This window comes from Plectropomus leopardus, chromosome 14 (assembly GCF_026936395.1).
Source record: "Plectropomus leopardus strain MGB_pleo_1.0 chromosome 14, ASM2693639v1, whole genome shotgun sequence".
Taxonomy (NCBI): domain Eukaryota; kingdom Metazoa; phylum Chordata; class Actinopteri; order Perciformes; family Serranidae; genus Plectropomus; species Plectropomus leopardus.
Window position 1 is genome coordinate 501311 of NC_142189.1, and position 16537 is coordinate 517847.

At 39.6% G+C, this 16537-nt stretch overlaps 1 protein-coding gene across 2 annotated transcripts; it reads left to right on the forward strand.

Moving 5' to 3' along the window:
* The first annotated feature begins 2785 nt into the window (after positions 1–2785).
* Positions 2786–16319, forward strand: LOC121953996 (uncharacterized). 2 transcript variants are annotated; one of them, XM_088087110.1, is made up of 26 exons: positions 2786–3736; positions 4674–4769; positions 4901–4984; positions 5793–5855; positions 6527–6592; positions 6903–6980; positions 7646–7720; positions 9107–9184; positions 9468–9521; positions 9885–9947; positions 10079–10141; positions 10640–10702; positions 11044–11106; positions 11193–11255; positions 11502–11564; positions 11651–11713; positions 11976–12038; positions 12809–12871; positions 13010–13072; positions 13413–13475; positions 13586–13648; positions 13732–13794; positions 14138–14200; positions 14303–14365; positions 15182–15310; positions 15745–16319. In XM_088087110.1, exons 1-26 carry the CDS (start codon positions 3325–3327, stop codon positions 16023–16025), a joined length of 2361 nt encoding a protein of 786 aa, XP_087943236.1. In that variant the 5' UTR covers positions 2786–3324; the 3' UTR covers positions 16026–16319. The 2 variants fall into 2 exon arrangements, with proteins under 2 accessions (XP_087943236.1, XP_087943237.1); XM_088087111.1 differs by lacking the exon at positions 11044–11106.
* Positions 16320–16537: the final 218 nt, after the last annotated feature.

Consider the following 16537-nt stretch of genomic DNA (forward strand, 5'->3'; position numbering starts at 1 on the left):
ACTACAAACTACAAACCAGAAACTACAAACTACAAACCACAAACTACAAACCACAAACCACAAACTACAAACCGCAAACCACAAACTACAAACCACAAACTACAAACCACAAACCAGAAACTATAAACTACAAACCACAAACCACAAACTACAAACCACAAACTACAAACCGCAAACCACAAACCACAAACTACAAACCACAAATCGCAAACCACAAACTACAAACTACAAACCAGAAACTACAAACCACAAACTACAAACCACAATCTACAAACCATAAACCACAAACTACAAACTGCAAACCACAAACTGCCAACCACAAACTACAAACCACAAACCACAAACTGCCAACCACAAACTACAAACCACAAACCAGAAACTACAAACTACAAAACAGAAACTACAAACCAGAGACTACAAACTACAAACCAGAGACTATAAACTACAAACCGCAAACCACAAACTACAAACCACAAACCACAAACTACAAACTACAAACTGCAAACCACAAACTGCCAACCACAAACTACAAACCACAAACTACAAACCACAAACTACAAACCACAAACTACAAACGACAAAACAGAAACTACAAACCAGAGACTACAAACTACAAACCATAAACCACAAACTACAAACTGCAAACCACAAACTGCCAACCACAAACTACAAACCACAAACTACAAACCAGAAACTACAAACGACAAAACAGAAACTACAAACCAGAGACTACAAACTACAAACCAGAGACTACAAACTACAAACCATAAACCACAAACTACAACCTGCAAACCACAAACTGCCAACCACAAACTACAAACCAGAAACTACAAACCAGAAACTACAAACTACAAAACAGAAACTACAAACCAGAGACTACAAACTACAAACCGCAAACCACAAACTACAAACCACAAACTACAAATCACAAACTACAAACTGCAAACCACAAACTGCCAACCACAAACTACAAACCAGAAACTACAAACCACAAACTACAAAACAGAAACTACAAACGACAAAACAGAAACTACAAACCAGAGACTACAAACTACAAACCAGAGACTACAAATTACAAACCAGAGACTACAAACTACAAACCAGAGACTACAAATTACAAACCAGAGACTACAAACTACAAACTACAAACCGCAAACCACAAACTACAAACCACAAACTACAAACTACAAAACAGAAACTACAAACCACAAACTACAAACCACAAACTACAAACCACAAACTACAAACCGCAAACCACAAACCACAAACCACAAACCACAAACTACAAACTACAAAACAGAAACTACAAACCAGAGACTACAAACTACAAACCAGAGACTACAAACTACAAACCATAAACCACAAACTACAAACTGCAAACCACAAACTGCCAACCACAAACTACAAAACAGAAACTACAAAACAGAAACTACAAACGACAAAACAGAAACTACAAACCAGAGACTACAAACTACAAACCAGAGACTACAAACTACAAACCAGAGACTACAAACTACAAACTACAAACCACAAACTACAAACCGCAAACCACAAACTACAAACCACAAACTACAAACTACAAAACAGAAACTACAAACCACAAACTACAAAACAGAAACTACAAAACAGAAACTACAAACGACAAAACAGAAACTACAAACCAGAGACTACAAACTACAAACCAGAGACTACAAATTATAAACCAGACTACAAACTACAAACTACAAACCACAAACTACAAACCGCAAACCACAAACTACAAACTACAAACCACAAACTACAAACTACAAAACAGAAACTACAAACCACAAACTACAAACCACAAACTACAAACCACAAACTACAAACCGCAAACCACAAACCACAAACTACAAACTGCAAACCACAAACTGCCAACCACAAACCACAAACTACAAACTACAAAACAGAAACTACAAACCAGAGACTACAAACTATAAACCACAAACTACAAACCGAAAACCACAAACCACAAACTACAAACCACAAACCACAAACTACAAACCACAAACTACAAACCACAAAACACAAACTACAAACCAGAAACTACAAACCACAAACCACAAACTACAAACCACAAACTACAAACTACAAACCACAAACTACAAACCACAAACTACAAACTACAAACCACAAACCACAAACTACAAACCAGAAACTACAAACCACAAACTACAAACTACGAACCCCAAACTACAAACCAGAAACTACAAACCACAAACTACAAACCACAAACTACAAACCACAAACTACAAACCGCAAACTGCAAACTACAAACCACAAACCACAAACTACAAACCACAAACTACAAAACAGAAACTACAAACCAGAGACTACAAACTACAAACCACAGACTACAAACTACAAACCACAAACTCCAAACTACAAGAGAACTAGAAGAGAAATTTACGATCAGAGGAGCAAATTCACTGAAGGATTTTGGGACTTTTGCTTTTAAAATAAGACAAAAATAAAGTGAAATTCTTAAAGCTGCACGAGGGATGAAATGCAAACTGTATCGGTGCTCCTGTGATGTTTACACACAATTAACCCTTCAGAGACCACTGTGGAAACAAAATAGTTACATTCAGACTGTTCAGGTCCAAAAATGCTCCATTGAAACCCATTCAAACTGACATTTTTGATCCCACAGCCATCAGAGCAGAAAAACAGGACTTGTATTATTTCTGGGTGTCATTCTGGGCTTTTGACTCTGAATTTGTCATTTTGACTATTTTCCACCTGATGAGGTCATTTTGACCATATTTGGCATATGGAGGAAATACATGCTATTTCCACTAGGTGACCTGTCACAGTCAATGTAGCTGCTGATCACTGACATATCCCAGACTGTCAGCAGCTACACTCACACACTGACATATCCCAGACTGTCAGCAGCTACACTCACACACTGACATATCCCAGACTGTCAGCAGCTACACTCACACACTGACATATCCCAGACTGTCAGCAGCTACACTCACACACTGACATATCCCAGACTGTCAGCAGCAAAAAATGAGAAAAAAAATCTACTTACATACATGGAAAGAGCCAAAAATTGGACCAAGACTTAACATTCAGGTGCGAGATGGAAAACTGAGAAAGAAGAAAAATATTTAATTTTGAAATGATTGTTTAGTTTCTGTTATGTGCTGAAGGAAGGAAACCTGTTACTGAGTCAACTCATTCATCCACACTGGAAGATTAGTGTGTGTGTGTGTGTGTGTGTGTGTGTGTGTGTGTGTGTGTGTGTGTGTATATAAGCTGTTGGGTTTTAGTTCAGCGACAGGTTTTGGCTTCAGGATGAAGTCGACGGCTCTGTTTCTGTTTTTCCTGCTGTTCCTGTGTTTGTCTCCAGCTGTCAGTCAGGGACAGTCGGAGGTCTCTGTCCACCAGGAGGACCACCTCAGGATGGGACCGGATGTCCCTCCAGAGCTCCCCGTCCTCTGGGATGAGCTGCGGGGTTTGAAGGAGCTGGTCCTGAGCCTAAAAGGGGTGGAGGTGGAGCAGCGTCAGGCCCTGCGGAGCATGGAGAGCCGGCTGAGGGACAGGGAGGTGGAGGCCCAGCAGCAGAGACGCAGCCTGGAGGGACTACAGGAGACGGCGGTCCAGCAGAGGGAGGAGCTGAGGAGGGCGGAGGCGGACAGGAAGCTGCTGATGGAGCTGAACTCAGATCTGAGGAGGACGGTGGAGGAGCTGGAGGAGAAGAGCAAAGGTTAGTGTCAGACGGGGGATGGGTTTGTATGTTATAAAGAAATGTTGTTGTGAAGATATTGCAACATTTTGTATACTGTTGATGTGTTCCCTAACGTTTTGTATTTGTATTTCCTAAAACTTAACAATGTTTTTGAGTTCCCTGTTGCGTTCCTTAAAATGTTTTAACATTTCCTAAAATGTTGATGGGTTACCTCTAAGTTTTCTGAAATACATTTTCTGAAAATGTTTTTGTATTTTCTTAAATATTTTTGGGTTCCCTTAAATGTTACTGCATTATCTAGAATTTTGTTGCATTTCCTAAAATACATTTTTGTAAAATTTTCTTGCATTCCCAAAAATGTTTTTGCGTTCCCTAAAATGTTGTTGCATTACCTATAATTTTTTTGCATTTCCTAAAATACATTTTCTTGAAATATTCATGCATTACTTAAAATGTTGTTATGTTCCCTGAAACATTGTTGCATTTCTAAAAAGTCTTGCATTCAGAAAAATGTTTTTGCCCTCCAGAAAATGCTGTTGTATTTCCTAAAATGTTTTTGCATTACCTATGATTTTCTTGTGATCCTTAAAACATTGTTGTGTTCCCAAAAATGTAAAAATGATTTTGTAAAATGATGTTGTGTTCCCTGAAATGTAAAAATGATTTTGTAAAATGATGTTGTGTTCCCTGAAATGCTCTTGCAGTCGCTAAAATGTGCTTGTGTTCTCTAAAATGTTGTGTGCCCTAAAATGTTGCGTTTCCTAAGATGTTTTTGTGTGTTCCCTAAAATGATTTTGCATTCCAAAATGCTGTTGTGTTCCCTAACATGTCACTGAATTCCCTTAAATGTTGTTGAATTTCCTAAGATGTTGTTGTGTTCCCTAAAATGTAACATTTCTTAAAAGTTTATGCATTTCCCAAAATGTGTTGTGTTCCCTAAAATCTTGTCTCTCAGTTGGAGCGGCGGAGTCTTCTTCTTTGGTGTCGGCGCTTCAGTTGAGGCTGAACAGCAGCGAGCGTTCGGTGGACGACCTGAAGAAGACAAACTCGGGTGAGACAGGAAGTCGTCTTCAGCTGACGATTAAATATTTTGTTTTTGAATCCAAACTGTCTCCACACTGCAGCTCACAACACTGCTTTTTGTCTCTGGTTTCCACGGTAACCATGCCGGTGTCTCCACAGCGCTGGCGGCAGAGCTGCCATTCCTGCAGACGAGACTGAGGGCGAGCGAGAGCACGGTGGAGCAGCTGAGGAGGAAGAGTGCAGGTCATCATCATCAGTTTCACCCTTTGGTTACTGAGTCTGACGTTATTGTAACTGCTGCTCAGTGGCGCCCCCTGTGGCCTGTAGGGTCAAAGAGACGGCCAGCTGTCTGTCAGCGAGGACATCTGATCCGAGGACGGACACAGAAGACAAACTGTCAAAACAGAATTATAGGTAACAACATTTTAGGGAACGCAACCACATTTCAGGAAATGCAACAAAATTGTAGGGAAACTAAGCAAGGCCATCTTAGGATCTGTAATATTTTAGGGAATGCAACATTTTAGGGAACATAACAACCTTTTCTAACATGTACAGAATTTTAGGGAATGCAACAATGTTGCAGGGATCACAACAAAATTATGGGGAATGCAACAACAGTCTAGGGAACCTAACCACATTTCAGGAAGTGCAAGAAATTTTAGGGAACAAAACATTTTCGGAAATGCAACAACATTTACGGGAACTAATAGACATTTTTGGAGTCCTGCTCTGAGAGCGATGGAGGGAACCGCAGCTGTGAACAGAACGAGCTGTATGATGGAAAATATTCTAAATTTAACTGACAGCTAAATTAACTTACATTTTTTAGGTGTGTAAAGTGTGTCTTGTGTCTGTCCCTGTCCACAGAAGGACACAGTTTGTCTTCAGTGTCTGTCCTCCTGTCTGCTGCAGTGGATCAGATAAACTCACTGACAAACAGCCGATCTGTCCCTTTGAAGCAGCGTCTGTCTGCGGCAGCAGCAGGTTCGGTTTGAACAGTCGGCCGACAGTTTAAGAGTCAAACAAACGGCGAGCGTCTGTGTTTCAGTGCTGGCGGTCAGACTGTGTCACGCTGAGAGTCTGATGGAGGAGCTGCTGAGGCAGAGCTCAGGTCAGATCCATTTTTCTTCTTATTGATCAGTTTCATATAATAACTGACTGTAATGTGGCCGTGAACAGATCTCCTGAAGTTAGGACGCGTCCCGTCGGTGATAAACGCTTCAACGTGTCCTCATATCTGCTCACAGACGCATCACAGCTCGCTGGAAACCCCGTGTGACCTCTTTATGCTCCTGAGTAACTGTGGGAAATGTAGTTCTGATGTCAGAGTTTATAACAGTGATACTCATCTTACAGCCCACAAACGAAATCTGGCCCCTGATAGGGCCCCTGGTGGCCCCCCAGATATTTTCTAATTCACAGTAAAAATAAAGTGATGGACTCTGTGAACAGTTTTTGTCCTTTTAGTCTCCGTAAGATGTCAGAGATGTAAAACAGCATCAACATAGAGCTTGTTAATCAAAAAAAGAGCCAGAGGAGGATCCCCCACACCCCGGTCCCCGGGCCCCCGGGCCCCCGGCCCCCGGCCTTCTGTCGTTTAGTAAAAGTTGAGTGTGTTTCTGCTATAATGTCTTTTCAGAGGAAAATGTTTAAATTAACTGCTGAACTGCAAGAATTGGACAACCGTCCCAAATACGAAAAACTCTCATGTATTTATTTTATTCATATGAGCTAAAAAATAAACTCTGATTAAGTCTAAATGTTTAACCCTTTTTTCCCCAGCATTCTCAGCCTCCAACGGCTCGTCTGAAGCGTCTGATCTGGAGGAGCTGAACAGGAGCGCACAAGGTGAACTGATGACAGTAATAATCGATCACTAATCAGTGGGATTACAGTATGAGGTCACTGTCAGCGAATGATGTCATCAGAGTCACAGATGAGGAAAAGATGAGTCATCATTTTTAGATTATTTAATGTTTGACTTTAGATTTCAGGTTTTAGTGATAAAAGATTATAAAAGTGTGTGTGTGTGTGTGTGTGTGTGTGTCTGTGTATGTGTCTGTGTGTGTGTGTGTATGTGTGTGTGTCTGTGTCTATGTCTGTATGTGTCTGTGTGTGTGTGTGTGTGTGTGTGTGTGTGTGTGTGTGTGTGTGTCAGTTCTGCAGAGTCGACTGAACTCTCTGGAGGAAAAACTGAACTCGTCTGTGGACAGAGACGAGCTGAGCTTCATACGAGGTCATTCATTCATTCATTCATTCATTCATTGTAATTTACTGTATATTTATATATAGTTATTATTGTGTTCTTGTATAACTAAACTGAAGACAAACTGAGTAAAAACTGGAATAAATACCAAATCTAGAACTTAGAAAAATCAACTAACTGAAAAAAATGTTGTGTTCTTAAAAAAGTAACTAAAATGTTTTATTTTTTATTTTTAATCTACATGGAATGTCTTAGTTTTGCTTTTTGTCTATTCGTTGACATTTTGGGGCCTGAGGAGGCGTCGGTGCATCTGTTGACAGAGACTCGGCCGTTTTCTGTCTTTGTATTGTAAAATACTGATTGTCTGTGTTGCCCCTGACGAATGCCCCCGATATTAGAATGAAGAGTAATAATAGAACAGATGCTAATGAAAACGAAACTAAAACGGAACATTTTAAAACAATAAAGACTGAAGTGAAACGAATAAACCCGCTCTGCAAATGAATGGAAACTAAACTGCAAACAAAAATTAAAAAATAAATACAAATGAAAACTAATTAAAAAGGCAAAAGTATAATAAGTGTGTTGTTGGTGTTTGTAGAAAATGTCAGAATCAGCTGATGTTCGGTTCAGTCTGTTTCTTTTTTTTTGTAAATTGTGTGTTAATTTGTATTTTTTGATGTGATAAATCTCAGATCAGGTGTCAGAGATCAGCAGCAGACTGAACAGCAGCCAACTTCACCTGGAACAGCTGAGCAGAGACTCTGCAGGTGGGTCACATGACACTGTGGTCACATGATCAGTCAGGAGAATAACAAATGATTTTGAGAATGATTCATTATTATTTGTAATTTCCTTTAATACAGAATTTGAGCATAGATATATTTTCTGTCTTGTAAAAAACTGAATTCTGGCTGTTCCATATTTAACAGGTGAAATCTTTTCTCGTGTGTCTCTGTGTGTCTCCATGCTTCTCCGTGTGTCTGCTGTGTCTCTGCTGTGTCTCCGTGTGTCTCCGTGTGTTTGCTGTGTCTCCGTGCGTCTCCGTGTGTCTGCTGTGTCTCCGTGTGTCTGCCTGTGTCTGCTGTGTCTCCGTGCGTCTCCGTGTGTCTCCGTGTGTCTGCTGTGTCTCCGTGTGTCTCCGTGCGTCTCCGTGTGTCTCCGTGCGTCTCCGTGTGTCTCTGTGTGTCTGTTGTGTCTCCGTGTGTCTCCCTGTGTCTCCCTGTGTCTGCTGTGTCTCCGTGCGTCTCCATGCGTCTCCGTGTGTCTGCTGTGTCTCCGTGTGTCTCCCTGTGTCTGCTGTGTCTCCGTGTGTCTGCTGTGTCTCCGTGTGTCTCCCTGTGTCTGCTGTGTCTCCGTGTGTCTGCTGTGTCTCCGTGCGTCTCCGTGTGTCTGCTGTGTCTCCGTGCGTCTCCATGCGTCTCTGTGTGTCTGCTGTGTCTCCGTGTGTCTGCTGTGTCTCCGTGTGTCTCCCTGTGTCTGCTGTGTCTCCGTGTGTCTGCTGTGTCTCCGTGCGTCTCCGTGCGTCTCCGTGTGTCTGCTGTGTCTCCGTGTGTCTGCTGTGTCTCCGTGTGTCTCCCTGTGTCTGCTGTGTCTCCGTGTGTTTGCTGTGTCTCCGTGCGTCTCCGTGCGTCTCCGTGTGTCTGCTGTGTCTCCGTGCGTCTCCGTGCATCTCCGTGTGTCTGCTGTGTCTCCGTGTGTCTCCGTGCGTCTCCGTGTGTCTCCGTGTGTCTGCTGTGTCTCCGTGTGTCTCCGTGCGTCTCCGTGTGTCTCCGTGCGTCTCCGTGTGTCTCTGTGTGTCTGCTGTGTCTCCGTGTGTCTCCCTGTGTCTGCTGTGTCTCCGTGCGTCTCCATGCGTCTCCGTGTGTCTGCTGTGTCTCCGTGTGTCTCCCTGTGTCTGCTGTGTCTCCGTGTGTCTGCTGTGTCTCCGTGTGTCTCCCTGTGTCTGCTGTGTCTCCGTGTGTCTGCTGTGTCTCCGTGCGTCTCCATGCGTCTCCGTGTGTCTGCTGTGTCTCCGTGTGTCTGCTGTGTCTCCGTGTGTCTCCCTGTGTCTCCCTGTGTCTGCTGTGTCTCCGTGCGTCTCCGTGCGTCTCCGTGTGTTTGGTTGGTTTGTGTTGATGAACGTTTTTTTTCGTCATGTCTGGACGTGATTTCAGCTGAGGATGTTTGGGCTCTGACTGACAGACTGAGTGCGAGTGAACGTCGGCTGGACGAGCTGCAAACACAAACCGCAGGTGAACAAATCAAACACACCGCTGGCAGTTAACCGTTCGCTGTCCGTTACTACAGAATAGAGATAGAAATTCAAGGTTTTTCCTCCACACAGAGTTTTTTTATCATTAGAGGCTGTCTGATAACAAATGTCCCTCCGTGAGAGTGAGACAGGTGGGAGGACAAACACACATCCACAACGTTACAGACGAGCTGCTGAAACTTTAACAGGTCCCTTTAAAAATGAGCAGAAACTGAAAAGTCAGTAAAATAGTTTTCTCTGGATTTTCTTCTTCTTCTCTGCAGCTGAACTTTCTGCTGTGATGTCCGGCCTGACAGAAACAAAGACTCAAACTGCAGGTACCAACGGGATGGGAATCTATGACAGCGTATCAGGGCCATTATAGATAAAAATGTAAAAATCAGAGGCCAATAATCTGAGAAAAACTGTTGCAAATTTCTGAGAAAACAGTCGGATGTTCTCTGAGTTAATGAAGTTGCAAATCTGTGATTTTTTTCTCCACAAATTTGCAACTTTATAAGTTCAGACTTCTGACTTCTGATCTGACTTTTTTTATCTGAGTTTCTTTCTTAGAATATTGCCCTCCTTTTTTTCTTTTTAAAAAAACTAAAGCTGTGCAGTTTAACAAAGTACATTTACCCAAAAACTGCACATGGTTCCCCGAGGAACTCCTTTATGAAGCCTGAACTGTTCCTCTTCAGAGCTGGAGGTCAGACTGAGTGTCAGCGAGAAACAGCTGGAAGATCTGAAGACAGAAAACACAGGTAACACTCTGGAGATTTCAGACTAACTGTGGATTAATAAATGTAATCTGTAAAAAGTCTGAACTCCTGCTGCTTTAAAGAAAGGCTGAAGAGTTCCTGTACTTTTATCTAAACTCTGTTTTAATTTTTAGTTTTGAGCGTCAGACTGAATGAAGCTGATGGTCGTCTGCAGCAGCTCCAAAACACAAACTCAGGTTTGAACTCAGTGTCTTTACAACTAAAAGAAAATGTTGGTTTGAACCACAATAATCAAATCAAATCAACATTTTAACACAATTGCTCACATTACAACATGCAGAAAAATGTTTCTGTGCACAGCTCCAGAGAGCAAGTAATAGGAAAAAAAAGAAAAATGAGTGATAATATTTAACAAAATGATATAACAACAATATTTTTGTGTAAAAGGAAAAAGAAAAACATTTAGGGATGTCTTATGAGTTTGTATTCTTGTATTCGTGATTTCAATTTGCAAAATTTCAGGGTTAATGGAAACTCGCATTGTGTGTATCTGAAAATGTACAAAATGAATGAATGTTTGGAAAAGAGTTGAAGCTTTTAGCTCAAGAATAAAACATTTGCAAACAGAAAACACGTAGGGATTTTTCAGACTGAAACTCTGAAACTGAAGGATCCCACATGGTTCCCTGAACTCCTTCAAAAACATGAATGAACCCTGAATGTTTCCTCTTCAGAGCTGGAGGTCAGACTGAGTGTCAGCGAGAAACAGCTGGAAGATCTGAAGACAGAAAACACAGGTAACACCCTGAAGGGTTCAAACTAACTGCAGAGCAATAAATATTGTCTGTTTAAAGTAATAAAAAGTAGAAAAGTCTTTTTTTCCTGCTTAAATAGTGCATGTAGAGATTTTTCGCACTGAAACTGTGGGAGGATCCGGTGAGGTTCCCTGAGGAGCTCCTCTATCATCCTGTTGATTCTTGTAGAAATCTTAATGTTTTATAGACAGGAATTATATACTTCCTCTATTCATATTAAAGATGACTAAACTCCCTTTAAAAAATATTTTACATAAATGTATAATACATGTATTTTTCATTTTCAAGTACACGTTTATTTCTGGTTTATTTTGCGTTTTAAGTTCAGTCTGTCCAACTTTCCTTGATGGAGTCACAACTGATAGAGACTCACAATAACACTACAGGTAGAGTTATGTTTACTTTATTATTGTCATTAACACAAGTACTTATTACTTATTAATGAATCAGATATTTACTGTTTTTTCTTCAGAGCTGGAGGTCAGACTGAGTGTCAGCGAGAAACAGCTGGAAGATCTGAGGACAGAAGACACAGGTAACACCCTGAAGGGTTAAAACTAAACTAACTGTAAATTATTATTAATGTTGTATAATAATATATAAATATATTAACTATGAAATTAATTTGAGGAACTCCTTTATCATGCTGATGGTTCTTGTAGGAACCTTTTTGGCTTTTTATAGACAGGAATTGTATACTTTGACTGTTTGTACTACAGATGATGAAACTCCCTTTCTCATATTTTAAAGTAGTTTGTCTTTGATTTATTTTGTGTTTCAGTTCAGTCTGTTCAGCTTTCCTTGATAGAGTCCAGACTGACAGACAGCTGCAACAACACCACAGGTAGAGTCAGATTTACTTTATCATTTTTATTGACACAAAGGGTTATAAGTCATTAATTAATCTGCGTTGTTCTGTTTTCTCTTCAGAGCTGGAGGTCAGGCTGAGTGTCAGTGAGAAACAGCTGGAAAATCTGAAGACAGAAAGCAAAGGTAACACTCTAAAGGGTTAAAACTAACTGTATATTAATACGAATGTATTATTATATATACAATCGTAATTAAGTTAAGAAGGATAATGTAATTAATTATTGTAATTAATCCACATTTAAACAAATGTAAATGCACCTGAGTTAGCTGGGGACCCAGTTTTCATTGGTAGTCCCTTGCCTCATGTTAAAAGGCATCCTAAAATAGTAAAATAAAAAACAATATGAACGATTAAAGAATGAAATATTCACTGTTTCCTCTTTAGAGCTTGAGGTCAGACTGAGTGTCAGTGAGAAACAGCTGGAAGATCTGAAGGCTGAAAACACAGGTAACACTTGAAACATACGTTATTGATTGACTGTCATTTGTTATTGAATGGATGTGTGATACTACTGTTGTCGTATACATGTGTTGGGCGTACATGAATCACCTTTTAGCTAAGTCACCGATGTCTAGATTCACTGCAGGCAGCAGGAAAGGATCAGTTCATCAGGATTCTTTTCATACACTGTATGTGCTACTGTTACTGCACCTTTGTCCTCTGTATGAATTGTATTTTTTTCCTTTTTCTTTCTGTCTTCATGTTTCTATTGTCTGTTATTATGTCAAGGGGCTACAGATGTAAATTAATAGTCCCACTAACTCAGGCAGATTTACATTTGTATTTTGTTCATTAATATGCTGTGCCCCTCTTACATGAACATCCAATTCAATTCAATTAACATTTTCAAACTAAATGTAGTTTAATATTAATGTTGTTTTTTTTTTTTTTTTTTAAAAAAAAGAAAATATTAAACATGAAATTAAAAAAAAAAGTGGTAAAGAGTTTGCAGCTGGGTCAAGGTTTTTGCTCAAACAAAACAAACACACAAAAAAACCTTGCGGAGAATCTTCAAACTGAAACTGTGGAGGATCCAGTGAGGTTCCCTGAGGAACGCCTTTATCACCCTGATGGTTCTTGTAGGGACCTTTATGGCTTTTTAACTGACTGAGGAGTATACTGCAAAATTCTGTATTTATATCAGAAATGATTAAACTTATATTTAAATCTTACATTTTAAAGTAGGTGTTTGTCTCTGATTTATTTTGTGTTTTCAGTTCAGTCTGTTCAGCTTTCCTTGACGGAGTCCAGACTGACAGACAGCCACAACACCACCACAGGTAGAGTTACATTTACTTCAATAATTTAGGTATAGATTATTTATAAATCCAATTAATCGGGACTTAACTGACGAGTTTAACCTAAAAAAATTTTATATGAATGATTGCAAAATTAGATATTTACTGTTTCCTCTTTAGAGCTTGAGGTCAGACTGAGTGTTGGTGAGAAACAGCTAGAAGATCTGAAGACAGAAAGCGAAGGTAACACTCTGAAGGGTTAAAACTGACTGTAGATTAATATGAATCTATTATTATATACAAATATATTAACTATGGAATTCATTGAAAGTGATAAGAAGTTTGTAGCAGGGTCAGAGTTTTCAGTAAAAAGAAAAAAACGTAGTGATTCTTCAAAGTGAAACTGTGGAGGATCCAGTGAGGTTCCCTGAGGAACGCCTCTGTCATCCTGATGTTTCTTGTAGAAACCTTTATGGCTTTTTATAGGCAAGAATCATATACTTATACTATTTATAATACAACTGATTAAACTCCCTTTGTTATATTTTAAAGTAGTTTGTCTCTGATTTATTTTGTGTTTCAGTTCAGTCTGTTCAGCTTTCCTTGATGGAGTCCAGACTGACAGACAGCCACAACAACACCACAGGTAGAGTCAGATTTACTTCAATAATTTAGGTATAGATTATTTATTAATCTGATTAATCAGGACTTTACTGAAAGGTTTAACCTTCAAATAAAATCTGTGTTGTTGATCAGCTCTGGAGGTCCAACTGAGGTCCACTGAGACACAGCTGGGACAGCTGGAGAATCACACTGCAGGTAACAGCATCAGCTCTTCAGTGTAATTTTTAATTATGAATTAATTTAACCATTTAAATAAACATGAATGTTTTCTTGTTCAGCTCTGGAGGTCAGACTGAGTGTCAGCGAGAAACAGCTGGAACATCTGATGGCTGAAAACACAGGTAACACCCTGAAGGGTGAAGCTAACTGCAGATTCATTTTAATGTTGTCAGAATAAAGAGACACAAAGTGGAAAATATTTTGCCCGACTCAAATAGTGCATGCAGTGATTCTTCAAATGAAACTGTGGAGATTTCTTTGAGGTTCCCTGAGGAACTCCTTATCATCCCGATGGTTCTTGTAGGAACCTTTATGACTTTTCAACTGAAAAGAGTTACACAGTATATTATTTGTATTACAAATGCTTAAAGTCCCTTTTGATATATATCTTTTATGTAAATGTATAACATGTATTTGTCATTGTAAGGAAGACGTTTGTTCTTTTGATTTGTTTTGTGTTTTCAGTCCAGTCTGTCCAACTTTCCTTGATGGAGTCACAACTGACAGAGACTCACAGCAGCACTGCAGGTAGAGTTATTTTTACTTTATTATTTTCATTAACATGAGCGGCCATTAGCGGCTTTTTTTTTTCAGGGTCTGAGGAGTTCCTCTATTTTCTTTATTTTTTAGTTCTGAGCGTCAGACTGAATGAAGCTCAAGATCGTCTGCAGCAGCTCCGAAACATAAACTCAGGTTCGAAGTCAATTTCTTTACAACTAAAAAAAAAAATTATTTGTTCATTTTAGCCACAATAATCAAATCAAACATTTTAACAAAATCAGTCACATTGCAATGTGCAGAAAAAAAAGCTTCTGTGCACAGCTCCAGAAAGCAACTAATACAAAGAAAATGAATCAAAGTAACAGTAAGTCTAAAGAAATGAGCAGTGAAAGTATCATGAGTTTCAGAAATGAACCACTACATACATTATAAGCACATATGACAGGTGGATGAATAATGATGGTTAATTAAAAGTTATGGATGGTGGAAAACGTCATTCAGGTCATAATGTCAGTAACAGTCATTTATACTCAGCAATGGCGTTTTCAAATGTTTGTTAAAAATTCTGCACAGAATTGCAAGAGAGAAAAACAAGAGGATTCATGCTCCAAAAATGATTGAAAATATTTTTTCCTGTATTTTTTGAACTTTGAAATGGGTCAGTTTGACCCACAAACAGGAGGGTTAAATAAAAAAGAGGAATCTTTTATACATTCAAATATTAAAGTGTCAAAATTAAAAACATTGTTGTTTGTTGCCAAATTTCTTGATTATAAAATCTTTCAATGATTAATAGATATTTTTGGTGCATTAAAGTGAAGAAAATCGCAGTGTTTTCATTATAAACAGAACCAAAATTAACATAAATATTAAATATTTAAAGATCTTTTTTAAAAGGGTTTAAAAGGTTTTACCCTCAATATAATAAAAGAGATTATTTTCAATGTAAATGCTGCCAAACATGTTTTTATTGCATTAAAACTTGATGTGAAACTTTTTGTCTTGCAGGTGGTCTGAAGGTGGCATTCTCAGCTGGACTGACTGATTCAGGGTCAGTCGGACCGTTCAACGAACAGACGACTCTGATCTTCTCTAAAACCATCACCAACATCGGCCAAGCTTACAACCAGACCGCAGGTAAACCCCGTCACCTGAGCAGCCTGATCCCTGACCTCCAAAAGAAAAACCGTCCTGTGAAAATATTCCTGTTTTCCTGATGCACAAATGAAAGAGCATCAGAGTCATTCACGACTCTAAAGGGTTTTATGCCTCGGTGCAGCGGACGCAGGACACTTCATGTTTTCAGGCTTTTCTTCTGTCCGTCGGCCCGTTCTTGTGAACACGATGTCTCAAGAACGCCTTGAGGGAATTATTGTTGTATTAATTGTGTGTAGTTTTCATTATGGCAGAATTCTGTTTTATTTATTACATGTGATGTTATGCAGGTGTCATGTGATGTGTTATGTCAGCATCTGTGTTTGGAAGTTGCTATTTTTTTAGTTTCTTTTTTTTTAGCGTTAACATAATAAAGGTGACCGTGGGTTAATTTCACCCTGCTCTGTGTCTGCCAGGTGTGTTCACAGCTCCTGTCCGAGGACTTTACTTCTTCAGCTTCACGGCTGCAGATTACCTGAAGGGTTACATGGGACTCTACCTGTACAGGAACAACCAGCCAATCATCTTCAGCCTGGACCTCAACGACCATGGCGGCTACGCCTCCACGTCCAATGGCGTGGCTCTGCAGCTGGAGGAGGGCGACGGCATCCGCCTCAGCCTGCCCGCCAGCTACCGTCTCTACGACGACTCCCGAAACTTCAGCGTGTTCTCGGGTTTCCTGCTGTTCCCCCTCTGAGGAGAAGGACCGCCGGATCAGGGGACAAGTGAGACGTCCTCTCAGCAACAAAGTGTCCTCTCAGGTATAGGACTGGCTTCAGAGACTGGACTTCTATTTTGGTAAAGTGAAAGACTTCCTGATGTACTGATGATGTCACAATAAAATAATGATGTTTACATCGATGAAGCTGATAAAAACAGGCTTTGTACGCTCATGAAAGACACAGAAAAGTCAAGGAGTTTGCACTTTTCCCAGTCCTGGAAAAGTTTCAGGAAACTAAATAAACATAAGTCCTGGATTTTTTTCCCGTAAGCATGTAATGTCACATGATGTGTTTAAGGACCACTGGAAATTTGAAAATCAAACTATACTTCAAATGAACGTTTCTTGAAAATATTTAAAGAAAGAAAAAAAAAAAAATCACCCAAAAATTTTAAAGAAAAATAAAATTGCCAAAGGCAAAGAATTCACCAGAACTTTTGAAAGAAAAATACATTGCTTAATTTGTTGAAAAAAGGCCAAAAATGTAT